Genomic DNA, 13,953 nt, shown 5'->3' with positions numbered 1-13,953 from the left:
GTGCAGTTTGAAAAGGTGGCACAATGCCAGGCTTGGAGTCAAGAAGATCTGAGTTCAAATCCAGCCTCAGACAATTACTAGCTGTGTGACCCCGGGCAAGTCACTTAACCTCTATTTACCTCAGTTACCTAATCTGTAAAATGGGGATAATAATAGCACCTACTTTCCAGGGTTGTGATAAGGATCAGATGAGATAGTAATTGTAAAGGGCTTAGCACAATGCATGTCTGGTAGTAAATACTTAATAAATGTTGTTATTAAAAGCATGTGTTAAATGCACAATGGTAGGGCTAGATTCTAGGGATAAAGGACATAAACCTCTCTTATCAAAGGGTTCTCTTCTGGAAATGGAACCAGAGGATAGTACAGGCAAAAGGAACAGCGTAAACATTCAGATTTTAGTTCTTTGAACACCTTTCCTCATTTACCTTTGTCACGCTTTTTGTTCTGTGTAAACTTCTATACAAGAGGAGTCACTTGTAGGTAAAAGAATGAAGGGACTTAGAGATCATCTAGTGAACTCACTTTATATTTATTATATATTATGTTATATATTATATAAATATTATGTATTTTATATTTTGAGGACTAGAGAAGGCAATTGAGTTATCCCAGATTTTGGAATTCTGGACCAGAGGAGACCATAGAAACCTAGTCCAACCATATCATTTTGTAGATGAAGAATTTGTGGTCTAAGGACATTAAGCGATCTATCCAATATTATATAGCTAGTTATCAGCCCATCTTGGACTAGAATTTACTGCTTCTAATTCTTAGTACCATGTTACAGAAACTATAGTTAAAATGGAAATCTTATTCAAAGACTCTTGAGGACTCTGGCTAAAAATGTCAGTGTTACAAAAGCAGGAGAGGGGCTGTTCAATTTTTTTTCCTAAACATAATGGAACTCTGTCAGTGGACTTTTATATTTTGTTAAAACAAACAAACAACACATACATTTTACTAATAAGTACTTAATAAATGTTATTGATTGATTATGGAAACCTTTCAGTGCCAAGTCTATAAATTAGGCTGTTGGGAAAATTGATTTTGGAAGGGTGGAGTTTGATTTTTGTTTACTTTATTTATCATGGAGTTTCTAGGATATAGCTTTCAGATTTATTACCTTACGGTTAACACTTACAACATGGGGAGCTAATAATGAGGAGTATTATGGGTATTGTCCTGCTGTTGGAATGTGGACCACTAGGGGGCAAAGCTTCAGACACTTGACACACTTAACTAGCTGTGTGACCTTGGGCAAGTCACTTAACCCCAATTGCCCTGCCTTCCTCCCTCCAAAAAAAAAAATCTCTGGCCAAAATTATCCAGATCTTTATCATGTTATATCTTGATTCAAAAGCAGACTGTTATGTTCACATTATTTTTTTAATTAAAAATATGAATTGATTTCTTTATTGTTTTTGCATTACCTATGTTTCCTAATTTCTCATTCCTTTTGCCCTCTCAGCAATCCATCTCTTATAACTTTAACAATAGGATTGTGTCCACCTTAAAATAGATTTAGCCCATTGTTATATTGTATATACTGAAAGTATAAAAGTGACTTTTTTTTTTATAACAAAGAATGAAAAAGAGGGGAAAAAAGTTCAGCAAAATGCATCAACCAAGTCTACCATCACATGTAGCCTTCCACAACCATTGTCCCCTATCTCTACAAAGGAGGGATTACAGTTCAACCCTTTTTCTGTTCTTTGGGGCCGGTATTGCTTGATATAGTTTCTGAGCATTCTGTTTTGTTTCTTTTCCCCTCTCGATGTAGTCCATCCCCATTGTAGCTCAGTGCTTGCCACATAATAAGGACTTTATACATGTGTTTTGATTGCTAGTCATTGTGTATTGTGTTTTGCTGTGTGTCTGACATAGTCCTAGTCCTCTTTTCTTACAGTGCAATGATGATCTTTTTTTTTTTAAATAAAAAGTTATTAAACAACACCAAAAGGAGAAACATGTTGCTGGGCTGGCCACAAGGCCAACACCTGCTACTTTTAAAGACATCTTTCCTAATAAGAGCAAGAAAAATCTGATAGGTACAGGTATACAAAAGCGAATGGGCCATTGTGTCTCAGCTATCTCTGTCTGGTTACTGTCTCTTCTTGAGGAGATGGGATTAGCCCTAAGGAGCTAGGATTAGTGCATCTGGGACTACCTTCTCCCTCTGGAACACTCTCCCCTTCCTCCCCCTCCCAAGTCCTTTAGTGCTGGCTTGCTGCATATCTACAAAGTCAAGCAAAGTTAAAACATGAGGTCACTTCTGAATTAGTGACTGACTGTACACAATACTCCCCCTTTTGATTCTAATCATACTCCCCCCTGGTGCAGCACCATAATCAGATCTGTATTGTTGAGTGTAATGATAACCGATAATGTCCACTAACCAAGGTTTGTCTGGCCATTCCCTAATCAATGTATACCATATGTTTTAACAAACGGAAATCAAGCATACAAAAAATGAGTTTGCTCTGTGTTCTTCTGGGTCTGTGTGTAAAACAAGAAGATAAGCTTTATTATATTTGACTGGTGTGTGTATGTATACATAATGTTATATGTATTTGTTGCTGTTGTACAGTCAAATGCGACTTTTTATGACCTCATTTGGGGTGTTCTTGGCAAAGACACTTGAATGGTTCATCGTTTCCTTCTTTAGCTCATTTTATAGATGAGGATACTGAGGTAAACAGGGTTAAGTGACTTGCTCAGGGTCACAGAGCTAGTAAGTATCTAAGGCCAGATCTGAACTCATGAAGATACGTCTTCCTGATTTCAAGCCAACTCTTCTCTGCTGTCCCACCCAACTGCCCCTCTACACATACATACATATGTTTCATATATACATGTGTGTATATATACATGCATATATTTTATATTATAGATGCAAGGAAATTTGGGAAAACCCATGCCAAGTGATTCAAAGCAAGATCAGCTTTGAGGCAGGAAGACCTGAGTTCAAATGCTGCCCTGAGTGAAAAATTAGCTATGTGACATTAGGCTTAAGTATTTAAAGTCTCTGTGCCTCTAGGCAGCACTCCAAGATTATAAATTGCAGAGAAAATGTTCTGTATGATAGAGCAAATTCTGTACTAGGAGCTCCCTTTGATGAAATCGTAAGTTGAGGCAAAAAATATATTTTTTGGTAATGTAATGTCAGCTATTTCTGTTGCTTTTAATGCCTTTATATCCAATGAGATTCATGTCTGTATCCATCCATAAATTGTCTGAAGCAACTCCATCCCAAAACTACGAACACTTCCCAATGGGCCTTTTAATGTTTCATGGATATAAGCCTAATGCTTGAGCTATTCATCTGTTAGCCCGCCCTTTCACTAGATGGCAGGCCCTATTTCCTTTTCCAGTTACACTTGTCATGGATGAAGTCTTTTATGCCCTTCCTTGTGTGCAAATTGAGATTTGTGATTTTTCTTTTTAACAGCCTACTTATATCTACCATCCCTGTTGCCCTTTCAGTTGTTTGCCTGCAATTATGATTTTTTTGAGAAATCATGGTACTTCTCTGATTCTCAGCCATGTAGTATTTTCTTTAGGAGGCCATAATATTCCATTACAAAAATATACATCAGTTTTATTTAGCTGTTCTGCAATTGCTTAGTGTATAGGTTGTGTCTAGGCTTTTGCTAATATAAGTACAAGTTAGCTGTGTTTATACAGATAGTCCTTTTCCCTTTTAGTGGTTTCTCTAGGATACAGTACTATTATTTTTAGTCAATATAGTGACTGTTTTAAAATCTGATTTGCCTAACAGGCCTAATGATTTTTCTTTCTCTTTTAAAACAGGATCTGGAAATAGTATATTCCTATTTACATGGAATGGAAGCTTTGTCTAACTTAAGGGAGCATCAACTTAGGTATGTCATTTTAAGATTAATCTATTATTATGATTCCTGGTAATATGTGTGACAGTTCATAACAGGGATGCAGTAAAACAAGAAGAGAAAATTATCTATCTGTCATCAATCAATTATTGATATATAGTAGGTGCATACTATTTGCCAGACACTGTGCTAAGTGCTACACACACACACACACACACACACCATTTATTCCTTAAATCCCTTTAATAAAAATAAAATAATTCCTACAGAAAAAATATAAACACTAAATTTAAACATTTTAAACCATTACCACATTCAAGTTCTCAGACAGAACTGGAGAGGACAGGGGACATTTTTTGGAGTATTTGCTATTTTGGTATTGAAGTGATAGTGATTAAGAAAAATCAATAATTTAGATTTACCTGATGCTGTAAGGTTTTCAAAGTGATCTTCCCACATCCTTTATACTTGTAGCTGCTTTCTATAGTTCTCTTTTTGATTCAGCTAATACCTTGCCTAAAAGTGATAGAAGCGTATCAGCCCTTTCTCCTTTGCATTGTGTAATATTTAGTCAGAGATTATTTGTGGGGTTATCTTTTTCCTTGATTGTTAAGTGTAGATAATTTAAAATAATTCTGTCTTTTAAAAAATTGTCAAGTTAGCGAGTATGTATTAAGTGCTTACTCTGTGCCGGACACAGGGCCAAGTATTTGGGATACAAAGAAAGGCAAAAACTCAATCTGTGTCCTCAAGGGGTTCACGTTCTAATAGGGGAGAGAGACAACATATAAAGCACATTGTCCATACAAGAAATTTATGGGAAAAACTAGAAATAATCTCAGATGGAGTTTTCACTTTGATAGATCAAATCTGCAGAGTGAGAGGATTGGACTAGAAGCTTTCTCAAAGTCCTTTCCAACTCTAAAATCCTATATCTGTAAGTTGGGTTTAATTAATAATGGCCTTGACTTCAAAGGTATGAGATCAGGGTTTCAAACATTACATTCCTTTTGTGAAGATGTTTCTCAAGGTCTTTGTACTTGAATTTACAAGTCCAAGTTTTGTAGCTGTGCGTAAGTTGAGCTCAGTCTTAAATGTTGAAATGGATCCTCTCCCCGCAAACCTTACCTCCATCTACCCAATGTTGAGATAACAATGAAGAAGACAAGAATTGTGACTAGGCTGATACCTTGAGGTTTAACCATGGTGGACTTTGCCTCATAGAGAGATGTTTAGGTCTCCAAACTGGAAACCCCGGAGTCTCCTCTTCAATTTCATATGTTTTTATATGCCCCATAATCATTTCTGGAGCCACATGAGTGAGAAATTCTAGCATCTAGTACCAATGGTACAGTTAAAGCTAGTTTATTTGTCATTCTGTCAACTGAAATAATTTATTTACTGGTACTTAATGGAAGTCTAAAGTACAATACTTAATCATGAGATGCATGAAGGACTACAAAATCCCGAAGTACCTTATGAAAAAAAATAATTTTTTTGTACTGAACATGTAATTTGATTGGTGTAGGGAATACTCAATGAGGAAACTACTAAAAAAGATCTGTATTAGCTTTCCTAATTTTAATTTGCCTTTAAAGAATGGTCTGGTGGTATTTAGAGACAGGCTGAGTGACTGGCCCAGGGTAACGCAGCCAGTATTCATCAGGAAGAACTTGATCCCAGATCCTTTTGGCTTAGAAGCCATCTCTATCTCTTTTAGGCCATGCTGCCCTCACCTTTAGAATTTTAAAATTTAAAAAAAAATGTTCAACATAGTTTTAGTTAGTCAGACAACATAGTACAGTGTATAGACTTGATTGTGTTCAGATAACTCCTTTAGGTTTTTTTAGCCAGCTGATCATAGGCAAGGCAACCTTTGATCCTCAAGAAGCACTCAACTAAGTGTTTTATTTTAAAAAATTTGTTTTATCCTGAACTTAGAATTAAATAATAAAGTTCTAATAGGTATTTATAGCATTCAGTCTTTATTCCTGGAGATAGTTCCCACTGCAACAAAAGAACAAATCATTAAAGCATGATTTTAATTTCAAAGTGTATTTTAATGTGTTCTGATTCTTAGAAAAATGCTGATTGTGGATTTAGAGCTAGAAGGTACCTTAGGACTCATTTTGCCCTACGTTTTTGTAATCTCTGTATCAGAGTATATGGTAACTTGATTAGCCAGAGCATCCCAGTCCCTAACAGTGTACTCTGCCAGACCTTTAAGGGAGGTGATTTATATTTATCTTTTATCAGGGAATTGGACACTGATATCAAGAAAACACTAATTACCTAAGTATCAGATGATACCTTAAATACTATATCCAGATAAACTGGGTATGTATGACATTTTTTTTTACAGAGCATCAGAATATAATTAATTTATTGATGGGCTTCATTCCCTCATGCATAAACGGAGGTGTGTATTATTTATGTACTGATTCTCTCACACTTTTACTTAAAGATGCCTCATGGCTGGTTGACATAGTATACACCTATAATCCCCACTACTGGGGGAAGAGGATGCTGTTGCATCTCTTGAGTTTCAGTAGGGCCAAAGCCATTTCATTATTTGTACTAAGCCTGGCACCACTATGGTGAGACCCTAAGAGTGGGCAGCCACTACGTTGCATAAGGTAGGGTGAATTGGCCCCAGGTTGGAAATGGAGCAGATCAAACCTTCAGTGCTCATCAGCAGTGGAATTGGGCCGTAAGTAGCTGCAGTATTTTCAGCCTGGGCAAGATAGTTCTCCCCACTCTATATCTTCCCACACCCTTCCTCCAATCAACCAAACATGGCAACTATAAAACTAGTCATTGTTCCTCATTAAACATTTATTTTTCTGTGTATTTTCCCCTTATACTTCAAAGACCAATTAACTTATGAGCACACTTACTTCATATGTAGTTTTTAATTGAAAAAGTGTCAAGAGAATTATCTTTCTGAAATGAAATTTTTAATAAAAATAATTTAAATTAATGTAGCTTGTAGGTGAATTATTTAAAGATGCAATAAAGTTTAACTGGGGAAAGCAAAACTATTGGGAATTAGGAACACTACTCTCTAAAAAAATTTTTTTTAAGTTGAATATATAGTTTCCAAAGTATGTGTAAATGAAGAAAAATAAAATAGACTTAGTACTTTTGATGACTCCTTACCTAAGTGATTACTTCTGTTAACAATTCCTATGTAATCTTTGGCATCCTTTGGAAATTTTATTGCAGACCATATTATTTAACTTATATTTTTCATATTTCAACTTGTATTTATGTGGATATCTATGCTGATTCCTGTGCTTTATCTAATAGGTATTGGTTTATCAATACCTGTTATTGCTAGGTATTGATTAATACTTACAGTATCAGTACCTAAACCTATACCTCCTATATCTGTGTCTATATTTTTAATATCTGCTGCAAACACACACACACACACACACACACACACACACGGACATGTATACATGTACATCTAGATGACTCACTGGATAGAACACTGGCCCTGGAGTCAGGAAGACCTCAGTTCAAATCTGGTCTCAGAAACTTACTAGCTGTGTGACCCTGGGCAAGTCACTTTACCTTTGTTTGCCTTAATTCATGGAGAAGGAAATGGCAAACCATTCCAGTATCTTTACCAGGAGAAGCCCTTGGACAGTATTGACATGCTGTGGTCCATGGGGTCATAAAGAGTTGGACTCTTTATGAATAATAGCCATACATATTTATATGTGTATATGTATTTACACATGTGCACACATGTATGTATATGTGTTTATATAGAACAAAGGAATTTTATGTAATCTGGAAAGAAAAATTTTAATTTAATTTTAATCAGAAGGCTAATGTTACTGAAAATTATTTTTTAAAAATGTGTTGTAGTACATTCTCTCTTAGGGGATTTCTTTTAATGCTTGTAGAATAGTGACAGGTTTTTTACAGTTTAGTTTGCATAATCTTAAAGTGGATGATTTTGAAGATAATTTTTGATGTATTGTCTGTACTGATTAATGATTTGATGCTCACATATGGAAAAGGACAAGTTTAAGAGTTATAAATAAAAGCCTGATATATTTAAGAGAACTATTTTCCAATATTATTTTCTTTAAATAATAAAATTTTAAAAAAATTTTAGTTGTAGGCGGAAAATTTCCTTCTTTCTAACTGTTTTTTGATGAACAGATCGGAAGTGGAAAATTTTAGTAGTATTTAGGATCTGAATGGTCTATTTCCCTGTTATATGATTTCTTGCCCTCCACCCCCATTCTGACAATACAGTCTATACCACATTTATTTGGGAGTTACTTATTAGAAAAATCTTAGCTATCTATAAACCAGCTAAAAAAAGATCAGAAAAAAAAGAAAAAGAGACCAAAAAAAGTGCCTCAAAATAGCCAACATGTGATAAAATCCATGTATAAAAGGGCTCATGCATAGGAGATTCCCAAGGACACTTGGTGATGTTGAGAAATGTTTTAGGGATGATTTTTGTTTTTACATAATAGTAGTTTCTAGATTTTCAGTATATTATTTGAAGAAGGCTGAGCAGATCTGCTAGAAACAAGGTCATCAAGAAGTTATAGAGGACAGCATGATAGCCTAGGAGTCTGAAAAACTATAAAAGGCCCACTTTTACATGGTATGGTGGTCTGGGATCATTTATCAGAAGCAAACTTTCATATTACCCATTCTCCCTAGATGGGAACATGCATTTATTAAGCACCTACTAAGTGCTAGGCACTGTGCTGACAAATATCGACTCATCCATAGTATATTTGTGAAGGGAAGTTTTCTTCACAAACTCTGTCCTTTGAAACCTTACATACTTCAAGGTCCATCTCAAAACGATTTTTTTTTATTGATATGCTTTCCTATACTCTCCGTAACCTGAGGTGATCTCTTCCTCACCTTTCAAGTCATTGCACTAAATTTGAACCCCCTTTCATACGTTATTTTCTACTTTACGTTGTAGTTATTGTGTACTCATCTTCCCCTGATATTAAATTCCTAGAGGGCAGAAAAAGTGTTATTGTCTGGGTCTAATGCCTAGGATGGTACCTTGTTCACAGGAAGTGCTGTTAATATTGATAGGCTTGAATTGAACTTGAATTGATTTTTTTTAAAAGGCAAGAAAGAGCATTGTTTTTGTCCAGTTGTTTTAGTCATGTTTGACTCTTTGTGACACCATTTACGGTTTTCTTGGCAAAGATATTGGAGTGGTTTGCCATTCTCTTCTCCAGCTCATTTTACAGATGAGGCAAACCAGGTTAAGTGACTTGCCCAGGGTCCCACAGCTGTAAGTGTCTGAGGCTGGATTTGAACTCATGGGAGATGGGTATATTAGGAAGGCAGAATTTATGATTTCAAAGAGAATCTCATATGTGCCTAAAAGGTCCGGAACCGCAGGATATAAGGAATTCTCTAGGCAGAAGGCAGGAGAACTAAAGCATGTATTTACACTCCACAATAACAAGCCCACAAACCAGCGTCCCCATTTTGATATTTTCATCAAAAGCTTCCAGGCACAATAAGTCCGCCTTATAAGGGTAACTAGGAGGCCACAGAGAAGCGAGATGGTATAAGGCAAAATCGTATACATGCTTCCCCTCTACGGTAAGAAGATTACCCACTAGCCTCTAGTCAGCTCTGCTACCGGCAGCTCAGCTTCGGCTGTAGGTGTCTCTGGCTCCAACCAGGAAAAGGAAAGGAGGATCTTCAAGCTGTCCTCTCCCCTCTTATAGAGTTTTTGACATCATCAAGTGCCACCTGAACGACCAGGGCCGATTGGTTCTTGACTTGGCCCCTCCCCCAGCGTAGACCACGTTAACACACCTCCCCTCAGCCAGCGCCACGACTCATCACACAGGAAGCTCTGGTCCTGCCCCGGAAGAGCAAGCCCCAGTGTCCAGGGAAGCTCAACGAGGCGAGCTGAGTCATTCAAAGAAAACAAAATCCATTCTGGCTACAATGGGTCTTCCTGATTGCAAGCCTAGTGTTCTATCCACTGCAATACCTAGCTGCCCTAAGAAAGAGCATTATAGACTTTTAAAAAATTCTATAAGTTCTTTTTTACTTTTCCTTATAGATTTGGATTATGGAAGAAGTTTTTGTTTAATGTGTTTTAGGACTAATGGGTATTATAGTAGGGAGCTTTCAGTTATTATTTAAAAGTTGGGTCTAAAGTTAGCCATTGGGAGACCAGTGGCACACAGGCATTATTTATTATTATTATTAAATTTTAAACTGTCAGTGCCTAATTATAAACTTATATCTTCTTAAATTTTTAGAATTTTCTCTGGAATTTTGGTAAAATACATTTTCTTGCTATGGTCATTTAAGTTGCTTATCTTTTCAGACAAACCACCCCCACCCCCAATTTTTTTACTTCTTTGGCTCTCTTTGTCTTTGTTACTTAGTTAATAAATATTTACTGAGTATTATAGCATTTAACACCATGCTTTGCACTCTGGAACAGAGGGAGTACATTTAAATTACGGTTAAAACCCCAGGAGTTTGTGGTTCAGTTCAGTTCTTAAGCCCAAGTTTGAATTATATAAGGACATTATATAGAAATATAATAAAGTATTTCGTTTGGTCAGTAAAAAAAAAATGGGAGGTATGGTGTGCACTAATTTTGATATTGACTTATAATTATTAAAAGAGTTATAAGAGATTAACGTGCATTGCTGTAGTCAGGTTAGGACTTCATGAAAATGAAGACAAGATTCAAAAGGTATGAGGAAAAGATATTTATTCTAGGTGAGAGAATGATGTGGAATGATTAAGAATGATTAAAATCACATAGGACAATGATAATTAGGGGTAAGTAATAGAGAGCCCTTTTATGTTCTTGGATTGGGTAAGTAATGTTTTTATTGAGACAGTTTAGAATGTCAGGAAAATGTGAAAACTTCTTTATTTTCATAATTGAGCATATATATATATACATATACATATATATATACATGTATATGTATATATATATATATATATGACAATGCTTTTTTTTTTTTTTAAAGAACTCTTAATATGGCAGACAGATTGAGAGAGTGTAGGCAGAAGGACCAATTAGGGAGCAACTGAAGCAACCCAGATATAATTTGATGGGGATCCAGATTTAGTGTGCTGGCTGTGGGAGAGGAGAATAAGGGATTAATATGAAAAACAATTCAAAGCTAGAATCTGTTATATTTGGTGAATGTTTGAATATAGGAGTTGCAGGAAAAAGGTGAATCTCGGAAGCACAATGAGTCGGGTTAATAGAAATGGGGACATTGGGAAGAGAAAGAAGTTGGTTTGGATGACATGAGTTGGATTTGACATTTCTCCCTTCCCTCCCCCCTCTCTCTTTTTCTCCTTCTTCCCTGCTCCCTCTCTTCCCCCCCCCCCTCTTTTTCTGTCTTCCCCTCCCTATCTACTTCTCTAACTGTACACATCCTGGAGGCAGTGGGAATTATGATACTAAAGCTAGGGTGAGGGAGGGCTTGTAGATTGAGGAAGAGATGAGAGAATAGATGATGGTTGGAGCCCCGTCCTATGGATTTCTTTCACCTTAATTCTGATCTTCAGTATGCACCATTTTGCCTTATGCTCAGCTTTGCACATGGTTGCCATCTTTTGACATCATCGGATTTTTATGTCTCCTTGTGCCCAAAAAACCCCCATCTGAACCACAGCCAAAAGTAACGTTTTGACTCACTGAAAATAATGAACTAAAATGTTAGTAGTATTGGGCAATGCTAAATGTAATTGTAATGTTACATGTTTGGGAGAGAATTGATGTGATGTTGTGGAGCTGCTTTTGGAATTTGCAAGTCTCTGTCCTATATTTAAATATTCATTTCTGTGAGAAAAATAAAATTTAATTAATGGATATGAATATTTGAATCATTTTGCCCGTGCTATTTCAGTTATACTGTTTGCACGCTATTGGTTTTGGGCAATCTGTGGTTTTACCCACATATTTATTAGTAATTAAATCGGCTATTTATACAGTATGTTGTTTGCAGGTTTTTTCTGTGCTTTTTATTTAGGACACACCTCAGGACAATACCTTGTCAATAGCCATTTAATAAATGTTTATTTAGTGTTCACTGTATTATTATTAACTTTGTGGTTGAATTGACTTACGCACTTTTGACCTATTCTATATTCACACAGTAAAGGATGATTTTCTAGGGAAAAAAAAGTAATCACATACTTAAAGAAAAGTTATCTCTTTCTCCAACAGAATAGAGTTATGTGTAAGAGATCATGTCTTCTCTTTTACATTTCAATATATTTAGAGAAAATGGTTGTATTGGGACTTAGGATAGTAATATTTTTGATAACATTTTGATAACATTTATTTTGAAACATTTATTGAATGCCTTTTATGTCTTCAGTTGAGCAAGGTGTAACACTTTTCCAGCTTTGCTTTTGATTTTTTTTCTAATAGAAAGATGCACACAATTTTTATCCCCTAAAACAACAAGTCGACATCTAACAGTTATATTTCTTTTCCTGGATGCTGTTATATATGCTGATTTTGTTGTTTACATTTCAGAATTTATTTCACCAAGTACTGATAACATTTCTTTATTAGTCTTAGAAGAATTAGGAAAATGCTTTATTTTAACATTGTAAACTAACTTAGTATTTTGATCCTTTTAAGGTAGGTGATGTTAATTTCACATCTAAAGTTTTTTTATTTCTTTTATAGATTAATGTGTGAAACCGTGAGATACGAAAGACATGAAGCAAATGAAGTTTTGTACTAGTAAGTATTTCTTCTTTTTCTGTAATGTGTAATACAGTAAATTAAGTCTTTTTCCTTAAGGAAGTGTTTGTACCAACCGGCTAAATCAGCCTGTCTTACGTAAATATTAATGAAAACTGCCTTGATGTCTTCATGACATAAAATTGTGTGAAATTTTAGCCAGCAACTGTGTTGAAGTTGATTTTGATAGTCCTTTTGATTTAAATGATTAACTTGAATAACATGAGTCAATCTAAAAAGTTTTTTCAGATGAGGCAGTAATTTTATTCTAGTCATTCTATTATTTTATTAGTTCTATTATTATTTAATCTACAAGAAAGTAGATTACCTATTATACCTCATGACAACAACAAAATCCTAATTTATTGCTACTGTAATGGACGTATGTGAATGAGCCTTAGTTTTTTTTCAGAGATAATTTTTTCACCGTACATCTCCTTGTATATAGTCTTTTTATCTGTTTTCTTTGTGTTGACAATTTACTTTAATAGCCTCCATGCCATATTTCTAACACAAAAATTCTATTTAATGGAAATCCATGTCAATTTTTTAAAATGTCAAAAAATTATGATTTCATCATTGTAGGTACTCCCTTTATTGATGTAAATCTGAACTCATCATTGCCTTAGTCAATAGTTTCATTGGTTCCTATGGCAACAAAACAACCACCACCCCCCACATCCAATGAAACACATCACCTGTTGATCAAACTTCACATGATAGGCTTGTACAAATGTAACAGTTTTTGGTCTATAGTCGATCCCTCTTGATCCCTCTCTCACTTTTAGAGCCCTTTTTCTATTAATCTTCAAGAAGTAAGGGTCATCCGTCTTCATGAGATAATCAAACACTGAAATAAGATTCAGTGATGGATATGAAGGTGAGATACATTAATATTAGAGTATTTATGTTGCCTAAACTTATAGAATTAACTTCGATTTATTGAATTTTTTTAAATTGTTTTTGAGGTTTCCTGGCATAGTGGATAGAGAGCTGGGGGTGGAATCTAGAAGACATGGTTATGAATTCTCCTTCTGACACTTAATGACTTTTTGACCTTGGGCAAGTCATTTAACTTCCATGTGACTCAGTTCTCTGAAGTTTAGCTAAGAAGTAAGAGAAGGCTAGTGAAGAGAGTTTCTACTTGGTGAATTACTTATGCTGGCAAAATGAGAGCTTGTGTATTCGTGTATTACTTTTGCTACTGATCTTTGTCAAGGCGTACTGTCTACCTTGTACTTTTTAAAAAAAAATTATTTTCCCCCAATTACATGAAAAAAAAATTTTAACCTTTTTTATTTTTTAAAGTTTTGAGTTCCAAATTCTATCCATCCCTCCTTTTCTCCC

General features: G+C 35.3%; 1 protein-coding gene across 6 annotated transcripts in view; it reads left to right on the top strand.

Annotated features, from left to right (window-relative positions):
* RAPGEF2 (Rap guanine nucleotide exchange factor 2) overlaps positions 1-13,953 on the top strand; it is a 324,353-nt gene that overhangs the window by 113,390 nt on the left and 197,010 nt on the right. For all 6 annotated transcript variants that reach the window (XM_036762274.1, XM_036762270.1, XM_036762271.1 and 3 more), the window contains exons 2-3: positions 3,814-3,884; positions 12,550-12,606. In XM_036762274.1, coding sequence (XP_036618169.1) covers positions 3,814-3,884; positions 12,550-12,606 — 128 coding nt within the window. The remainder of the gene's footprint in view (positions 1-3,813; positions 3,885-12,549; positions 12,607-13,953) is intronic.

The sequence above is a fragment of the Trichosurus vulpecula genome, chromosome 6 (assembly GCF_011100635.1).
Source record: "Trichosurus vulpecula isolate mTriVul1 chromosome 6, mTriVul1.pri, whole genome shotgun sequence".
NCBI lineage: Eukaryota > Metazoa > Chordata > Mammalia > Diprotodontia > Phalangeridae > Trichosurus > Trichosurus vulpecula.
The sequence above is the reverse complement of the archived record's forward strand: the minus strand, read 5'-3'. Positions and strand labels throughout refer to the sequence as shown.